Genomic DNA, 17,873 nt, shown 5'->3' with positions numbered 1-17,873 from the left:
ATATTAATTTATCTGATGAAAATTGTAATATAATAGTTTGGTAATCTTGATATCCTGATTGTTAATTGGTCTATTTGCAGCACACGCTGATATTTTTGTTTGAAATATAAAATATAAAAATTATACATCTTGATGAATTAGTAAAAAGTCAACTGAAAATCGACCTGAATAAGTTATCTTTATTCGGTTAATTGACCCGTTTAAGTCGAAAAGGAAAACCCAAAACCGTTTTCATCCGGATGAATTATTTGGTTTTGAAATTTTTTTCTACACCCCTAAGTGTGCTCCCAACTATAAAAGTTTCTGGACCCGCCATTGACTGTTAAATCATAAATTTTAAATAATTTTAGTTGTGTAGATTATATTACTGACGATCAGTAGAAGAATTGAATAAGTGCTTACTAATGGGGTCGTTTACCAAATGCTTATTGGGTAAGCGTTAACCAGTAAGAACCATCATCCTTACTCACGTTATCGTGTAACATTCCCGACCATCAAAATCGATTGTTTGGATTAACTTATTCCGGTGTGGTCCCGTTAATAAGTAGTTTTTAGTGTTTAGATGGAGAAAAAAAAAAGGAAATACTTGTACCGTTTGGTACCGGTAATAAGTAGTTTTTGATAAGAAGTTTTTAGTGTTTGGATGAGAAAAAGAGTGTATCTCATCTATGTTATCAGCTTATCTGATGTGGTACCGTCATAAGTTAATTCAAACACTTTTTATAGAACTCCGTTTTACCATCATATAAGTTGATAAACACTTTTAAAAAAACATGTTTTAAGTAAGCAATCCCGAACAATCCCCTTAATAAACGGCCAATAACATGAATCTATTCGAATATTAAATTTGTTAATAATCAATATTTGAATATTTAAATTATGATGTTGGTTTGGGTTGGGTTCACATGAGACCAACATGTTTTCATGAGACCTATGAGACCATTTTTTTACACTTAAAACTTCACAGCAAAACGCTGTAAAAATAAAAAAAACCAAACCTTCCTAGCAAAAACATTGTGAAGGTTACCTTCACAGCGCAAATACGATGACGTTAAATTTGAACTAATAGTTGATTACTAGCAACCATAACCGTCGCCGTACGACACCAGATATTTTTTTAGCTCAATCAACGTTAGAGGCTAACAGGGGGCGGGATCGAGCCCGAAACCTGTCTTGTACTTGGGCAAACTCTTCCTGCCCCTTTGTCAACTGAGCTACATGCCAAACGTACGATGACGATAAAATTGTATTACACATTCATTGATAATCGAAGTTTTACAAGAACTCAACAAAACGGCGAAGTTTTCACCTTCGTGTACCAGATGCAAACCAAGTCATGATACAACAACAAAAAAGAAAAACCGAAATCTTTGCCTTCTTCTTCCACTATACGCTCGCTACCTTAGAAATCTGCATTCGGCAAAATATACTACTTTTAGCCGATCACTATCATAAAAACATACGATTTGAAGACCATTTAACGATTTACAGTATTTCGATCATTTTTTAATTATATAATATTTGTATACTGCAGGTACCCAGACACACTTCTTACCTTTGGTGAGTGTTGAACCTTTGACCTCTAAGGAGGTGGGCCCCATTAACCAGATACTGCTAGGCCAATAACCCAGATACTGTAGGGCCAATACCCTTTTGATGAGTATTTTGATTTGTCATTTCGTTAGGGCGTGTTTGGTATCTAGACAGGATAGGCTAAAATAGAACAGAACATATAAACAGTTGTTCAACGTTTGGTAAGACAAAACTGGACAGTACAAAACAAATATATTTTGATTAATTTATGCAATTTATTAATTTATAATAAAATAAATATTTTTTATAACAAAATATATCAATAGAAATTTTCGCCAAATGATTAAGGGGCTGTTTGACAGTTGTTGAATGATTTGGTGCAGAATGATTAAAAGACTCTTATGATATAGCGAAAAATGAAATATAATTGTTTGATAATTGTTTACAATGAAATTTGGGCGCTTAATGGTTAAGGGAGACTCAGGATACAAAACCATTCAGAGAGTTCTAAAATCATTAAGAGACAAACTTTTTTTTGCCAAACAATATTCATCTCTTCATGATTCAGAGTCTGCCTCTTAATGGAACTATTAAGTGATAAACAAACAACCCCTAAAATGTACCAAAATAAAAAGTTTTAGTTACCGATTTTTATTTTATACCCTTTCTATATTATTTTTTATTACTAATATTTAATAAATTACATAAATTAATCAAAATATGAAACCGTATAAAAATAATATTTTAAGGTCAGTAAAGTGAAAGCTTGATGTTTTAGAAACGAGTTAGGTTTTAAAATGAATAAAATGTAAACAAGAAAACGTATTTGATGTTTTAGAACAGAATTAGGTTATATTGGTAAAATATAGCTTTATCCCACCTTGTTCGTTAAGGTGGGGGTGGAATGGACCTGTTTCACTTTGTTCCTGTCTGTTCCACATAAAAGTCCTACCAAACATGGAACAGTGATCTCTGTTCTATTCTATCCTTTCCGGTGTACCAAACGCACCCTTATAGGTCGATACCGCATGTGGACACTATTTATCGTATGGAATGATATACGTACCATGGGATCATTACAATGTTGCAAGAGGGGAGCCCGCTTCGGTGAAATAAGATGCGAGATCTATAGCGAGGTCGTCAAACATATTGATGAAAGGATGCGACTGGATAATAAGAAAGAAAAGTGAGCGTTTTTTAGTTGGTGTCGAATCCCGAATAGTTTTATGAATTTTAGAGCAAAGATCGACAAATGTACCATGAGTTCATTTGCCGATGATCTATCCTTTGGTTCTTTCTGAAGACTAAAATAACAATGAATTGTATCGTTAGGTGACGTATATGTGAAAAGCAGAATAAAGCAAACCAAATAAACTCAGTATATCCGCTCGAAAGTAGGATTTTGGGTTCAAATGTAAGCAGTCATGTTATCTACCGAAAGGGTAGAACGTGAAAGAAAAAAGAGTAAATTACGTTTTTCGTCCCCGTGGTTTGTTAAAAATTGCAATTTTCGTCCCTATGGTTTGTAACTTTTTGCTATTTTCATCCTTATGATTTACAATTTATTGTTACTCGGTCGATGTGGTTTACAATTCTTTACTGTTATGGTCCCTTGTATTTAGAGGTAGGAAATTAGTCCAGGGACGAAAATAGCAATGAATTGTAAATCATAGGGATTAAAATCGCTATTTCTAAATCACAGGGACGAAAATGAATGTTATTAACAAACCACAAGGACGAAAATCATAATTTACTCAAGAAAAAAAAATATTACTTGTAGCCGTAAGTAGAACATGGCCCGTGGCCCAGCATTTTTGCTCGGCTACAGGCCAAGATTTGGCTCTACCGGCCCAGGCCCATATATTGGCCCTTCTAAGAGGCTTTGGCCCGTGCCAGCCCAACCCACACGGGCCTCCTAAGAGGCTTCTCTAAGCCCAGCTCGGAAAATGGCAGAGCATGGGTTAACCGTTAACCCTCCATTGCTTCCGAGCCCGACCCGGCTTATCCCATTGTTTTCTCGGCCAGAAGTTGTAATGAACTTAAAAACGCAACTTATTAACAGGACGAGCCCAGGTTATATACTTAAATTATAATTTACCATGCATCAATAAACGAGCAGAATTGAGGAGAGAATTGATCGGAAGGCGGCCGAGGTGGTTGTTGACCAACGATGGTTTCCATAAGCTCGTAAACGTTGACCCATCCACCGGGTTGTGGTGGAGAATACGGAAATTGGCCCGTGGCACACTCCAACAAAACTAAACCCAAGCTCCATATATCGCTTTTATAACCGTGGTTGCCGGCAAGTATTCTTTCGGGCTGAAAGCATACGAAATGAAACCATGTATAATCAACTTCGGTACGTGCTAAAAGAAACTTGAATAAAACTTCCGAAATGAAAAACCCGAGAGGTTTTAGCAATTTGTTGTTAAGATCCATAAATTATCTGTTAGAGTCCCATTTCTTCTCGATATATGTTGAAACATCCCTTCTATTCTAAAGGGTACTTTTGAAGAATAATCTAATGGAGTCCCCACATATTCTAACATGGTATCAGAGCAGAGATCTACCGTCTAGCCTCAACTAAAGAGGGCGTGTTAAAATTCCACATCAGCTAGACTTGGACCATTTACGCTCAATATATGTTGACTTGCGCCTCAATCCGCCGGTAATTTAATTAATTAAGTCGGCCAAATTGAAGAAAAAAATTAGTGGCGGATTTCTGATGGACCGAATCTGCCGCTGATGGTCAATCTGCTAGAAGTTCCGCCAAAGAACATGTTTTCCGGCCGGAAAATCCGCCAGTAATCCTATTTTTTGGCGGATTATTCCACCGGTGAAAGCCCCATATTTAGTAGTGGTGGTTAAAGAGTACTTACAGACATATAATTATACGTGCCAACGAATGTATTAGCCAAGCCAGATGTGCTTGCAAGAATGGTGCTAACGCCAAAGTCCGTGATCTTGACTTCACCTCGATGGTTTATCAGCAAATTCGACGGTTTCAAGTCCCTGTGAATAATATGTTTCTCGTGATGAAGGTACCACAAACCCCTTAGCACCTGATTTTCGGTTTTTTAGAGATCACGAGAACATGTTCAGAATATATATTTACGTTTCTTGATAGCTAATAAATAACCCATAAAATAGAAACAAAAATTCCAGATCCCGAACCTGCTTACAGATGGCGGCAAGATACGGTTCAGGAATGAATCGAACGGTTTTCAGAAAATCGGCTAGAGACCCTCCATCCATGTACTCCAAGATTATAGATACAGCACCGTTATCGTAAAAAGATTGGTAACACACAACAACATTTGGACATTGTGACGATTGATTGATTTTAAGTTCTTGTGCAATCTGCTTGCGAGCTGACTCTTCTACGTTCATTTGAATCACCTAGATATCGAACAAAATGTTGAGAAAAGAGTTCTTTAAGTGCATTAACACGATATCAATAAGTTATTTTAGGAAATATTTATGGAACATCCTACTACAACAAAATCGGTTTTATAGGACCCCAAATTATGTCTAACGGGTTGCTTGGTTGGTTTTCCATTAAGTCCTGTATGGATAAAGCTGTCTGTGTGGATTAATCTGTCTGTATAGATTGGGAAGGCTTTTGTTTGAGAGGGTTTTTTCATAGATGAAATGAGCATGCTTGGAAAAAAACTTGGCTTTCTGCATTAAGCTCCCCCTAGAAGCTTACTGAATAAGCCAATTTTTATTCCAAAGTCACTACCAAACAGTCATGTCTAGCTGAACAAGTAAGCTGCAAGTCCCATTAAGCTCATTAAGCTGCTAACAAACAAAAACTAAAAGTCCTAATAAATTACTTTATGGGACTTAAGTTTATAGGATCAAACAATTGTTTGTACTATGTAAAGGGGTTACAAATTTACAATAAGTTGATAGGACACTTATGGGCGTCTTAACGAGTTTCTTGATGACTGTCATATTAGATTTTTTATGACACTTTTGAAAAGTGTCGTGAACACATCTTTTTATAACACACTTTTTTCAAATAATGTCATAAAAAAAACTAATAGAACGTTTTATTTCAAAAGTCATCTACAAAACTCGTTAAGACGCCCAAAAGCGTCCTATCAAGTTATTGTAACACCTTCATATAGGGCCGTAAATGTTTGATCCTATAAACTTAAGTCCTAAAAAGTAGTCTATTATAACATTTAGACATATTTGACGCCCTATAAAGCCGATTTTGTTGTAGAGTCCAAAATTGGAAACCATTGAGACTTTGACTTTCTTCAAGACGAAAAAAGATGAACATGGATGACACTACCTTTAAAGCAAAAAACTGGCCAGTCCACTTGTGTTGCACCAATCGAACGACTCCACCGTTTCCCTTTCCAACAACTTTAACCGCATCAAAATCAGCTAAGCTCAATTGGTTGTCTGAAGCCTGAATAAGTGGTGGCTGAACAAAACATTGCAATGCCGGTAAGAGAAGAAAAAACTACTGAAATACGAGTCTACTGATACAAAACCAAACAAACCCAGTATAGCCCACCAGAAGCTTTCAAATTCCACAACATTTTACCCTCTTACATCTAAGCAGATCCAAATGATCCTTGGATACATTAAGGGGGCGTTTGGTTTGACAGAATGTTTCTGAAAAGTTCGGATTTCGTGGAAGGATTTGGAATCTTTGGTTTGTAAGATTTGGAATGGAATTGAATTCCGTTCTTTATAGATAATCCATAAAAACAAATTATAAATAATTATTTTTTTTATTAATTGATTATTAAAAAACAATTGTTTTTAACATATTTTAAAACATTATTACAAACAAATCCTATGAAATTTGTTGAGTTATCAACTACCCTCATGGGAATTCTAAATTTAATGTTTGTGGGATTTTACTGAAAACCCGGGAATTCCAGACTTTCCTTTAAACCAAACGCGAGATTGAAATAGAATCCAGTTCCAAATCCCACCAAACCCCGAAAACCAAACGGGTTGCAATATTGTGCATTGTAGAATTTGGTTGAGCTCCTAAAGCATACCGTAGAAGCTGTACTTAACAATCGTCTCAAATCTCACGAAGTAATACAACCTTATCACAGAAAGAGCAACCTTAATGCACCTTGGCCACTAGAATTTGGGAGTATCGGGGAGTAAAGGTCTTTGCATGCAACATTTCCTTTCTACCTATAAAGAGACACTCAACAAAATAGGTGTTATAGGACGCCAAATATGTCTAAATGTCCTAATAGACTGCTTCATATAGATTGTTTTATAGGACTTAAGTTTATAAGACAAAACAATTGTGCTGCCAATTAAAGGTGTTAGAACATATTTGGGCTTCGTAACAAGTTTTTTAGAACATTCTAAAAATAAAAGTGGCATATTAGCTTTTTTACAGAACACTTTTGAAAAGTATGAACCCATCTTTTTATAGGACACTTGTTTTTATAATACACTTTTTCAAATGATGTCATATAAAAGAAACTAAAAAAGCGCTTTATTTCAAAATTATCATAAAAAGTTGTTATAACGCCCAAAAGCATCTTATCAACTTATTGCAACACCTTTACATACGAGACACAGTTGTTTGGTCCTATAAACTTAAATCCTATAAAACAGTCTATTAAGACATTTAAAGATGTTTGACATCCAATAGAACCGATTTTGCTGTAGTGTACCAAAGTCCAAACGCACCACTACTAACCTAATAACCAAAAGTCCAGAACCAAAAGAAACCAACCCAGTAAATCCCACTTGAAGCGTAGTGGTTGAGGTCCTGGGGGATATGGTGGAATATCTCATCTGCCCGGGATTCAATTCCTGGCGTACACAACACTTGTGGCCACTGAGTTTCTCAGGGCTGATTTCTTGCTATGATAATTTGCCGGGATTAGTATAGGCGTAGCCTAGGAGACCCTTCCAAAAAAAATCCCACTCAAAAGTAGGGTTTAGGAGGGTAAAATGTACATAGACATAACCTCTACCTCAAATAGTAGTGCAGTTGTTTCTCAGAAAACCAAACTAACCCAATAAATCCCACCTGAGAGTGAGAGTAGGGTCTAGGACAGACAAGATGTACATAAACCTGACCTCTACCTCAAAGAGTAGATCAGTAGTGTATTTTCCATAAAGACCCCAGCTTGTTCAAACATGTCAACAAACATATAGAAGGCACAAAAACTAGCAAAAAAGAAGGACCAACTTCATCATCAAGATAACAAACAACATTATGCATATCCATCACATTGGCCTTTCTATACCCACCATGATTCTAAATCAACCAATTACTACATAATCTTAACCATCAAATACCAACAAACTTTTTATCACAAACTAGTTAGTTAACCCTAAATTTGATACACAAACAAGAAACTTCAAAAGGGTGTTACCCAAAAGCAAATATAAAGCAACAAACACTCTAATCAGGAACATCCTTCCACACTCACTTCAATCTACTCATAAGAATCTCCCGATTTTGGGCAACATTCTATACCCTAAATCATCCTCAAACTAAACAGTAAACCCTTAACAGTAAAAAATATATATACATATATATATATATATATAACAGAAATTAGCAACTAGAGATCAAATGCAAAGAAACCCAGATCCATAAAACATTCAAACTTACAGTATCAGATTGGCTTTGGGAAACAATTCGAACACCATCTCTGTTCACTAGCAGATCACCATCCATAAACGTCCCAGATTTAGTTCTACAATTTGCATTCAAGATAACAAAAGGGAAGTAAGATGAGAGAAATCAAAACACACCCAGAAGACAAAACACAACCCAAAAACGAGATTCATACAAGAATTTGGCGAGAGATGTCTCATCGGAAGGAGGGAGATTAAGCTTAAGAAAAGGGGCCAAGTTTCCCTTCTTCATTATGATGAACAAAAAACCCCTTCAACAACCGTTCTGTTCTTCGAATTGGGTTCTCAATTTGAAGCTTATTTTGGTGAAAACCGAAAAGTCTTTGTGAAGTCGTCTTCCCCAGACGAAACCGAAAGGGGGTTTTCCAATTTCCACAAAGACACAATTAGGGAGTACTATTTTTAAATACTAATGGGAATGGTTTAATTTTAATTGGAGTGAAAAGTAAAGAACACATTTTCTATGGAGATTTGGATATGAATACAAAGAAACTGAATTGAATCGAATTGAATTTGGGTTGGTGGTTGATGACTGTAGAAGTTGGACACAGAGCACTTGCCCTACGACTTTCCTTTTCTTTAGCCTTTTTACATTTCTCTATTGTCACCCTTTTCTTACTTTTTTTTTAAATAAAAACCCCCTTATGTTCACGGAGGTTCAAATGCGATGACTCTGGGCTATTTATAAAGTAGGTGGTCGTCCTTGAATTAGTCAGTTCGCATAACGGGTTGAATATCCAGGTTAATAAAAAAAGGGTTTTTTTCTTCTTTTTTTATTGGAGTTTTTCTTGAAAACTATCGACTTAAGCGTACTGACTAATCTTTTGAATGATAATGAAGGGTCTATGAGACATTGTAGGTGAACATTCATGATCATAAAGATTTTAGCAGCATCTGGATTCGAACCCGAGAAAAGATGAGATTTCCACTACGTCTGCTGAACCTTAACCTGTATGCGACAATCCAAGTGTTTTTCATATTTGGATTTTCTTAGCATTGTCTTGGGTTCGTTTTGGGGATTTTGAGAAATAGTCGTGTGTCTTTTTTCTTGTTAGAGCATCTTCAATAGTTGTGTTAAAGTAGAGATTTTGAAGATTTGATGTTGGAGATGCTCTATTCTATTACACGCACAGTTCAGATCATTTGCGGGCCTGACCTGGGTCCTCGCCAAGCCTAACTTGTTTTTTTGTCAAACGGGCCTAATATTGTAAACTAAAGTCATTTTTTTCATGCTTAACAACTTGTCACTGCCTGTCTTATAAACGGGTCGGGCTTGCCCACAGGCTAACAGGCCTAAAAAGTGTGCAACTCTTATATATCTATAGATTTGATCACTAGCAATTAATTAACAAATGTGGAACCAAGAAGTGTAACTCTCATAAATCTATAAACTTGAAATGTCCAACTTGTAATCGGAAGTTTGGAACGAGCGAGGAGCAACAATGAATCATCGGGCAATTTATGAGATGAACAGGGGAGTAACAGGGTGGGAAGGGCAATCTAGGAACACAGAGCCTCTGAATGGTTTGGGGTAGCCTAAGATGAATAATCGCTCAGAGTCATATTGAACGATTCAGAGTTGAACCTCTAAATGAGATCATTAAGAAGTAAACAAACAACCCCGTAGCCTTTTGAGTTCTCAAGAATAACCAAAGAATCATATCATATAACTTTAATAATTTAATTCTAAAATATACTAATATAATTTTAATTATGGTAAAAAAAATATTAATTATAAAACATAAACGGACTGGACAGGCCTGTCTATATTTATTTTTACATTGCTCATGTTCACCCGTTAATTTTAACGAACAAACCCGGGCCGTTCATCTTCTCGATAATGGTTGTCCAAGCCCGTATTTCTAGCGGGTCGGATAGACCGGATCTGACGAATCGTCCCACCCATAAACAGCTCTAGCTCAGATATAGTCAGGAAAAGAAACATGAAAAAGGTTTATTTAATTTTCATATTGTCCCATTGCTTGTTTGACCATCTTGATGATGCCCATAGGGCTTGGAAGAGTCAAGTTGCAACATCCCAAAATATGAAAGTTGGGTTAAAACTTAGGGGTTATTCGACAGTTGTTGAATGGCTTGATATAGAATGATTAAGTTGTCAGAATGATTTATGATATAGTGCAAAGTGAATTATAATTGTTTGGTAATTGTTTACAATGAAATTAGGGCGTTAAATGGTTAAGGGATGTCCACTTGTCCATGATACAATATCATTCAGATGGTTTTAGAACCATTACAAGACAGATTTTTTTTTTGTCAAATAAGATTCACCTCTTAATGATTCAAAGACTGTCTCTTAATGGAACTATTAGAAGGTAAACAAACAACTCCTTAAAAGTGAAACTAATTAAAAATGACAATTATAACAAAGTGCAGGGTTTGAATGCATTTTTTGGTATATTAAGAGGTTAAAATAGTGAGGAACCTATTTTGCTAAGATGGGACATCTTTCATGATGGAATGGCTCCAAACTAGAGACAAAAATCAAGTGGCAAGACATGGTTATAATTTGTTTTACGAAATAAAATTGTAGTACATCAAAGTGATATCGTATGCAATAATTTACCTGATAAGCACTTATTCAGGTAAGAGACGTCACCTTCACTTACCGAGTAAGACTCTCCATCTTTATCATTACTCTTACCGGGTAAAATTTTTGATCCTTGTCATGTTCATCGTGTAAGAAAAATTATCCGATAAGCATTTACTGGATAAGTGTTTAGTAAACGGTCCCTAAGTTTAAATTCAAAGTCGATAATCACCATATTGTACAAGTTGGGTTGCAAGAAGAAGATGACGAATGTTTATTATCTCCCAAAATAAATAAATAAATAAATAAATAAATAAATAATAACATCTTTTGAGGGATTAATTTTGTTCAAAGAATGTTTATAAGCTTCTTATAAGTCTCAAATTATGAGCTACCATTAAATGGTTGTTTCTTTACCTTTTAATAGTTTCATTAAGAGGTAACATTTGAAACGTTAAGAGGTGAATCTTGTTTGACATAAAAAAATGTGCCTCTTGATGATTCTAAAACCCTCTAAATGATTTTGTATCATAGGCTTTCCTTAACCATTCAATACCTTAATTTCATTGTAAACAATTACCAAACAATTATAGTCTTTTAATCATTCTGACCACTTAATCATTCTACACTAAACCATTCAGCAACTGCCAAACAGCGCCTAACATTCATCATGGTTTTAAGTTGAATTCAGAGTTATTGAAGCAATCTCATGCTTTGAACTTGAGGCGTCACAAATGGTATCAGAGCTAGGAATCAGACTGGTGTATCGGCAAAGACGCTGGGCTGTAAGATCCTACATTCGTTTAGGAACGGAACTGATATTGCCTTATAAGAAACTGGATATCTCATTTATCAAACGTATTTTAAAACCACTGAATCTTAATTTAATAATAATAATAAATATTTTAAATGTGGTCATATATTGTGGGCTAACAAAGGAAGAATGAATTAGGTCATGTGTCAATGTAACATGGGGGTGCCTTTCAAGTCAATATTCCAACCCCTTTAATTTATTTATCATATTTGTTTATTATAAACAAATAAAAAAAACTTTTTTATAATAAAATTACGTGTTTTTATTTTAGTGGCGTTTGTTTTTTAAGAGGTGCTAAGGTCTGAAGTCTGATTTCACTTCTGATTTATAATTAAATTATACGTTTATAATTATTTTCTATTTTATATTATGTTAATTATCATATGCGTTTTAAAAAAAAAATTCTATATCTGTTTTTGTTAACATGATAAAACAAAATAAAAATCGATTCTTGTGCAGAGTTCGTATTGAGAGCGGAAACAAGAACCAAGAGTCGGTTTCCATTTCATTCTCTTGATTCTTCAAATCGATGAACATAAATGGGAGAAAACTGTAGAGATGGAGAGAAAACGATTCCGTTTCCATCTGTTAATTTAAAAAAAAAACATGTAAAAACGACAAAAAAACTGTCACATATAAATATTTGAAGTCACAGACGAATCACATTCAACCTTGAAATTTTTCAGGTTAATTTCAAATGAATTCAGTATTGTAACGTCTGTTTCTTTATAATTTATTTTCAATAATATAATCAGTTTTATTATGAGTGATTCCAATCTAACAAACATCTCTTAGGTCCTGTTTGTTTTACAGAAATGGAATGGATTTTGAGGGATTTGGATTTCAAATCCATTCCAATCTCATGTTTGGTTTGTTGCATTGTTCGGATTTGAAATACTGGGATTTAATTGAAATCCTATAAACATAAGATTTTGAATTTCTTAGGCGGTGCTCGGGATTTCATGGGATTTCATATGATTATAATGAGAGTTTTTAATAGATGAAATGAGTACGTTTTAATTAAAAGAGACATGTTTTGAAGAAAAAAAAGCTTGACTTTTTGAATAAGTCACTTTCTATATCATTAAGTCACTACCAAACAAGTCATTTATAGCTGACCGAAGCAGTAAATCCCATTAAACTCGTCAAGCGTCTAACAAACAAACCCTGATATGCATACTATTTTGAAAATTTTATTTATATTTATTAATGAAAATTGCAATACTTTTTTTTATTAAATTTATTTTTGAGTATATTACAGATTTCATCCCTATGGTTATATGTTTTGGTGATGTTTTTCACAGAGACAATCTTTGTATTAAAATATCGTATATTTTGTAATAATAATATTTTATTATATAATATTAATTTATTTTTTATTTTAAAAGAAAAATGAAAACCGAGTAAATGACCAAAATTTCCTTCATTTAACGACTTTAAAATAAACAGGACCGGTTGAGGGACCAAATCTGCAACAATATTGAAACTATAATGATGATATCGGTAATTAATTTTCTTGGGGGACCTGATCCATAACTTTGATATAACCACAGGGACCAAATTTGTAATTTACTCTTCATTTTTCTTTTAGAGTCTCGGAAGTGTTTTTAAGTAGTTCCTTTTTTTTTGTTCATTTTGGTGTAACCGACAATCATCGAGAGAGAGAGAGAGAGAGTCAATTGAGCTCTGCTGTTCTTGGAGTTGATTAATTCTGAGAATTTTAAACCCTAATTTTGGTTCTTGATTCTTGTTGCTCGTCAATCCATATTCTGTTTTTCGCAATTTTTAATTCCATCGCCGAACACAATCTGTCTTCATCTGATTATCGAACTGATTTTGCTCCTAGTTTCTGATCCGGAAACAATCACGAATCAAAAGCGGTAAGTTTTGTTTGTTTTTCTGTTGATTCACGCTAAGAAATGTGGTTTCTTTTTTTCACTTTTGCTATGTGTGTATATATGATTTTTGGTTATAATCGTTTCGTTGATCTGGCTCAAAATGTTTCTGATCATCGTTTTGATTTTCTGTGATTTCTTGATAAAAAAGTTTTAATTATGTGAATTTTGAAGTTAGAACTAAAGGTTATTTTCAGAACTAAGTTAGGATCGACATTTGTGTTTAAGCCTTTTTTCAAAATATGAATTAACCAACAGTAAATAAATAAAAGAAAATTCAGGAATTATTTTAGGGTTTATGTACTCATCATCAATTACAGACCAAACTGTCAGGATTTAGTGGTGGTTTTTGTCTGAATTTAGGTGTCTTGTGATCCAAAACTTCGAGAACTGAAAAGATTTAAATGGAGATTTCGAATTGAAACACGATTTCTTTCGAATTTTATCAGATAATCTCTATGTTCAATTTGCAGTGATTTTAGGATAATAAACTGAATAATTGAAGCTGATTACCAAACATGCAATTTGAAACTGTGATATAAACATGCTTTATCTAAAACCCTTTGTATATGAACTGACTAGGAGTTTATCGTATTGGACTGAATTTTTATGCAGAACGTATAAAGCAGGTAGTTAAAGAAGTGGTGGCAGTAGCCGGGTAGCAGCCTACTGGACATTTCAACTTTAAACCATCGGAAATGGATCAGAGTAATTAACCTTCGCTTTTCCTTCTATCCCATCTGCATAGATAGCTTTATCTCTTAACTGGATAAGTCTCCGCAAAATTATGTGAAGTTTTCCGTTTTCGTTTACTTCAATTTCTTCTTTACAGAGTTTATGCTTTAGGGTGCTTCAAATATTTCTCTCTTTAAGGTTGTCTTTGTTATTGATTTGATATGGACTTGTCTACTTCTTCTGCGGTAGGGTAAGGCTAAGTAAACTTCTCTACACAGTTTAGAGTGTGTTAGGTAAGCGGACAGGACTGGACAGGCGAGAATGAGGTAAGCAGGTTAAAGAACTGTGGAAGGTTTTAGGATTTTAATTTAACATGGGTAGTTTAGTAATTTATCAATCTTGTTCAGTCTTCTTGATTTTTGTTTCACTCATTTTTGGTGGGACAAAATGTGCATTAAGTCTTGTCATGTCCCAATCTAATGCCACACCAAACATGAGACAACAAGTTCTTGTTATGTCCTGTCCCAAACGCACCGTAATCTCCTAGCATAACTTGATAGACTACATGCTTATGATATTTGAGTCCTATATGTGTGTGTGTATATATATATATATATATATATATATATATATATATATATATATATATATATATGAATGTGATGCTGGTCAAGTGAGATATGTTATTCAATTTTAGAAGTTGAATAACAAAAGGTTATGTGTTTAGAAGGTTTGATTGATGTATATAATAGTTTCTAAAGTTAGTGTCCCCTTGGTTTCATAAAACAACAAACCTTTTAGCCCAAACTAGTTGAGGTAGGAAAGATGAACCTTGATAGAAGTTATTAAGAGATGAATTGCAAAGAGGTGAACCCGGTCCATTCATACGACCAATTGGTTTTAATTTGAGATAGTAGCCGAAAGATTTTATATGAGAGTTATACCCAAAAGATCCTGGAGAGTTTACACTTCAGACAATTGGTTTTTAGATGGAACACCTGATCTAATACTAATGAATATAAATTGGGACTTTCTGGTTTCACAGATGCTGCTATGGAAGAGGGGAAGGTTTTGAAAAATGGGCTTGAATTGGTGAAATCTGTTTCGGATAAGCATCTTGATCTTTTGAGGCCATCATCTCGCTTATTTTCAATGTTTAAAGGTAGATATTATAAGAATTGCTGACAGTAGTTTATAATGTCAAACGTTATTAATCATAGAAGCGAATATGAACATATCTAGGGCCAAATTACTTATTATTTGTTACATTTCTTGTTCTAGGTGTATATTTTGCTTAGAGATTTATATTTGTTAGTTATCATAGAAGTTATGGGAGTGGTTATACTTATGTAGGAGACCATGTTGATGGCAGGGCATGCATACGATCGTGAGAAAGGCAAGTATGCGCTTATCAGGGATTCAGATGAAGGACTTTATGACAAACCCCTCCCTTGTTTTGGCTGTGGAATTGGATGGTTTTCGTAAGTACTGTTGATTCTCACCTTCCCTCTCCCTCCCCCCCAAAAATCTATCATGGCCGTTCCAATCTTTTTGGTGACTCTGTTATGTATGAGTAATAACTAAAACAAAGCATAAAATTCCATACCATATACTCCCTACTCCCTCCGTCCCAGAATAAGTGTCCACATTTCTATTTTAGTTTGTCCCTATTGTCCGGTGTCCATTTTTTCAATTCTATCCTTAATTATGAGATGGAGAAATTTATAATGTTTCTATTAGTATGGGTACAGTCGTCATTTAGTTAACTAAAAGGTGTGACATTTAGAGGGTGTTTGGTTAGAGATATTAAGCGGTAATCAATGGAATTGAATATAAAAGAAACTGTTTGGTTTTATATAATATAATTGGCTCATTCCCCCCAAAACCCAAATTCCCATTCCAGGTTAAACTAGGGGGAATGAAAATTTATTCCCATTTTCATTACTGTCATTTTCATTCCCCTGCCTGAAGCAAACAGCCCCTTATACATTTTTAAAACTGTGTTCCTTTTTCATCATGAACATTTATTTTGGGACGGAGGGAGTAGTTATATCAAGTGTCTTATAGGTTAAAACAACAAAAACATCGTATAATGACAAAGTAACATATAAAATTCACTTAAATAGAATCATTCTTCTAACATTCTTCAAAAGCGGAATCAAGAATCGCAAAATTGGCTAAAAGAGTAAAAGCCTAAATCATTTATAATTGGGTTAAAACGTGGATAATTGGTCCCCAATCATTTTAGGGGCTGCTTTCCGTATCTGACATCGAAGTACCCTCAGACACGGCCCAGTGGCTGATACTCTTGTGTGTTTCAGTTTCTTAATAGGGTTTGCATTCCCTTTGATGTGGTACTATGCTACATTCCTGTATTTTGGAAACTATTACCGGAGAGATCCTAGGGAACGTGCAGGTCTTGCTGCTTCTGCAATTGCTGTAAGCCCCTCTGTCTCTCTATATATAGGGTCAGGTTCTAGGGAAAACCGCAAAAAAATGAAAAACTAAGGAACACCCTGGTACCGTACATTTGGACAGTATGCACATGTACATATAAGTGACCTGCAAGCAATTTGTCGTGTATGCACATGTGCATAACATACACATGTACATAAAAACCAAGAAACAACTTCAAATACTTGTATGCACATGTGCATACCATGTAGATGAATGGTTAACATGGTGTTCCTCATTTTTCCTTTTTGGGGGGGTTTTCCCCTGAACCTCCCTCTATATATGTGTGCGTGTGTGCATGCATGTATATATATGTGTGTGTGCGTGTGTTTTGTGTGTGTGTGTGTGCATGTATATATATATGGTAGGAGGTTCAAAAAAGCAGGTTAAAATTTTGTGAGAAGGTAAGAAGAGGAGGTTCAATTGTGAATGATTGAAAAATTTCAATTGAAGATGCATATGTTAACCCATATGAATAATTTAAAACGTCCGTTTGCATATGCATCTTCAAATAGAAATTTTTTGGATTTTTTTCAATGTTTCACATATGAACCTTCACTTCTTACATCATCACGATATTTAGTCTTCCTATTTGAACCAACGCCTATATGTATGTAGGGTTGATTTCTGTGAGAATAGAAGTTATGCTAAGAAGGGTGTAAAGGGATCTCCACCCCTGGATCAATCCTATTTGAAGATCAACGCTAATGAGATGCACCAGATCAATTCCCGTGAAAAGTGCAATTCATGGGTGGGGGTGAGATTAAAAGTGATCAAAAGTCCAGATCCCTTCTTAAACTTCTCACCTTAACTCCTATTCTCACACGATCCTTCGTGTATGTATGTATGTGTGTGTGTGTGTGAATAAATGTTGGAATGTATGGTAAGGAAGATGAGATTGTGATGGAATGCAGGCGATGGGGTGTTCGATTATCTTGTTTATTGTAGCAATGATCCTACTGTTCTAATGGCTGATTTGAGATATTGAACTGGGACCGGAAGTGTTGCAGCAGCAGCAGCAGCAGCAGCAGCAGCTTCAGCTTCAGCTTTAGCATGTAGATACACAAATGCAAGTCTTGATGAACATGAAATAGTTTAAAAATTTTGTGTTATTTGACACACATCTTGTATACCGCAATCACATCGGATTGTACAATCTTGAGAAAGAGTTCCGCATACTACTACTTTTTTGCAACTGGACTTGTACAAAAGTTGTCGTTACCGAAACCTCACCTCACATCACCTCTCGCACTTTTCAAGTGTTCGTTAGAGTTTTATCTTGTTACTATTTGTGTCTCCGTTTTGTGTG

At 34.9% G+C, this 17,873-nt stretch overlaps 2 protein-coding genes across 3 annotated transcripts; one reads left to right on the top strand and one right to left on the bottom strand.

Moving 5' to 3' along the window:
• Positions 1-1,231: 1,231 nt before the first annotated feature.
• Positions 1,232-8,587, bottom strand: LOC112516712 (mitogen-activated protein kinase kinase 2-like). 2 transcript variants are annotated; one of them, XR_003069618.1, is made up of 10 exons: positions 8,334-8,587; positions 8,153-8,237; positions 5,837-5,971; positions 4,708-4,932; positions 4,413-4,595; positions 3,632-3,852; positions 2,792-2,837; positions 2,600-2,699; positions 1,556-1,634; positions 1,232-1,410 (listed from the first exon to the last, which is right to left on the bottom strand). XR_003069618.1 is itself a non-coding variant. In XM_025123916.1 (9 exons), exons 1-8 carry the CDS (start codon positions 8,408-8,410, stop codon positions 2,610-2,612), a joined length of 1,062 nt encoding a protein of 353 aa, XP_024979684.1. In that variant the 5' UTR covers positions 8,411-8,586; the 3' UTR covers positions 1,232-1,410; positions 2,600-2,609. The 2 variants fall into 2 exon arrangements, 1 of the variants encoding a protein (XP_024979684.1); XM_025123916.1 differs by lacking the exon at positions 1,556-1,634 and having other exon boundaries at positions 8,334-8,586.
• Positions 8,588-13,183: 4,596 nt separating this feature from the next.
• LOC112517275 (60S ribosomal protein L18a-like protein) lies at positions 13,184-17,873 on the top strand. Its single transcript, XM_025124655.1, has 6 exons — positions 13,184-13,420; positions 14,051-14,143; positions 15,156-15,272; positions 15,483-15,591; positions 16,432-16,549; positions 17,479-17,873. The coding sequence occupies exons 2-6, from the start codon at positions 14,134-14,136 to the stop codon at positions 17,530-17,532; spliced, it is 408 nt and encodes a 135-aa protein (XP_024980423.1). The 5' UTR covers positions 13,184-13,420; positions 14,051-14,133; the 3' UTR covers positions 17,533-17,873.

The sequence above is a fragment of the Cynara cardunculus genome (genome assembly GCF_001531365.2).
Source record: "Cynara cardunculus var. scolymus isolate 2C chromosome LG 8, CcrdV1, whole genome shotgun sequence".
Lineage (NCBI taxonomy): Eukaryota > Viridiplantae > Streptophyta > Magnoliopsida > Asterales > Asteraceae > Cynara > Cynara cardunculus.
This window is presented reverse-complemented; position numbering and strand designations above follow the sequence as displayed.

What these genes read in the sequence shown, in the direction of transcription:
- LOC112516712 (XM_025123916.1), bottom strand. Translation starts at nt 8,410, where the DNA reads ATGAAGAAGGGAAACTTGGCCCCTTTTCTTAAGCTTAATCTCCCTCCT. An exon ending in GCCAGTTTTTTGCTTTAAAG is followed by an intron (nt 4,933 to 5,836) that starts GTAGTGTCATCC and finishes TTCGATATCTAG; the next exon opens with GTGATTCAAATGAACGTAGA. An exon ending in TGCTCGTTTATTGATGCATG is followed by an intron (nt 2,838 to 3,631) that starts GTAAATTATAAT and finishes TTGTTATTTTAG; the next exon opens with TCTTCAGAAAGAACCAAAGG.
- LOC112517275 (XM_025124655.1), top strand. An exon ending in CTTATTTTCAATGTTTAAAG is followed by an intron (nt 15,273 to 15,482) that starts GTAGATATTATA and finishes TGTTGATGGCAG; the next exon opens with GGCATGCATACGATCGTGAG. An exon ending in TGTGGAATTGGATGGTTTTC is followed by an intron (nt 15,592 to 16,431) that starts GTAAGTACTGTT and finishes TGTGTGTTTCAG; the next exon opens with TTTCTTAATAGGGTTTGCAT.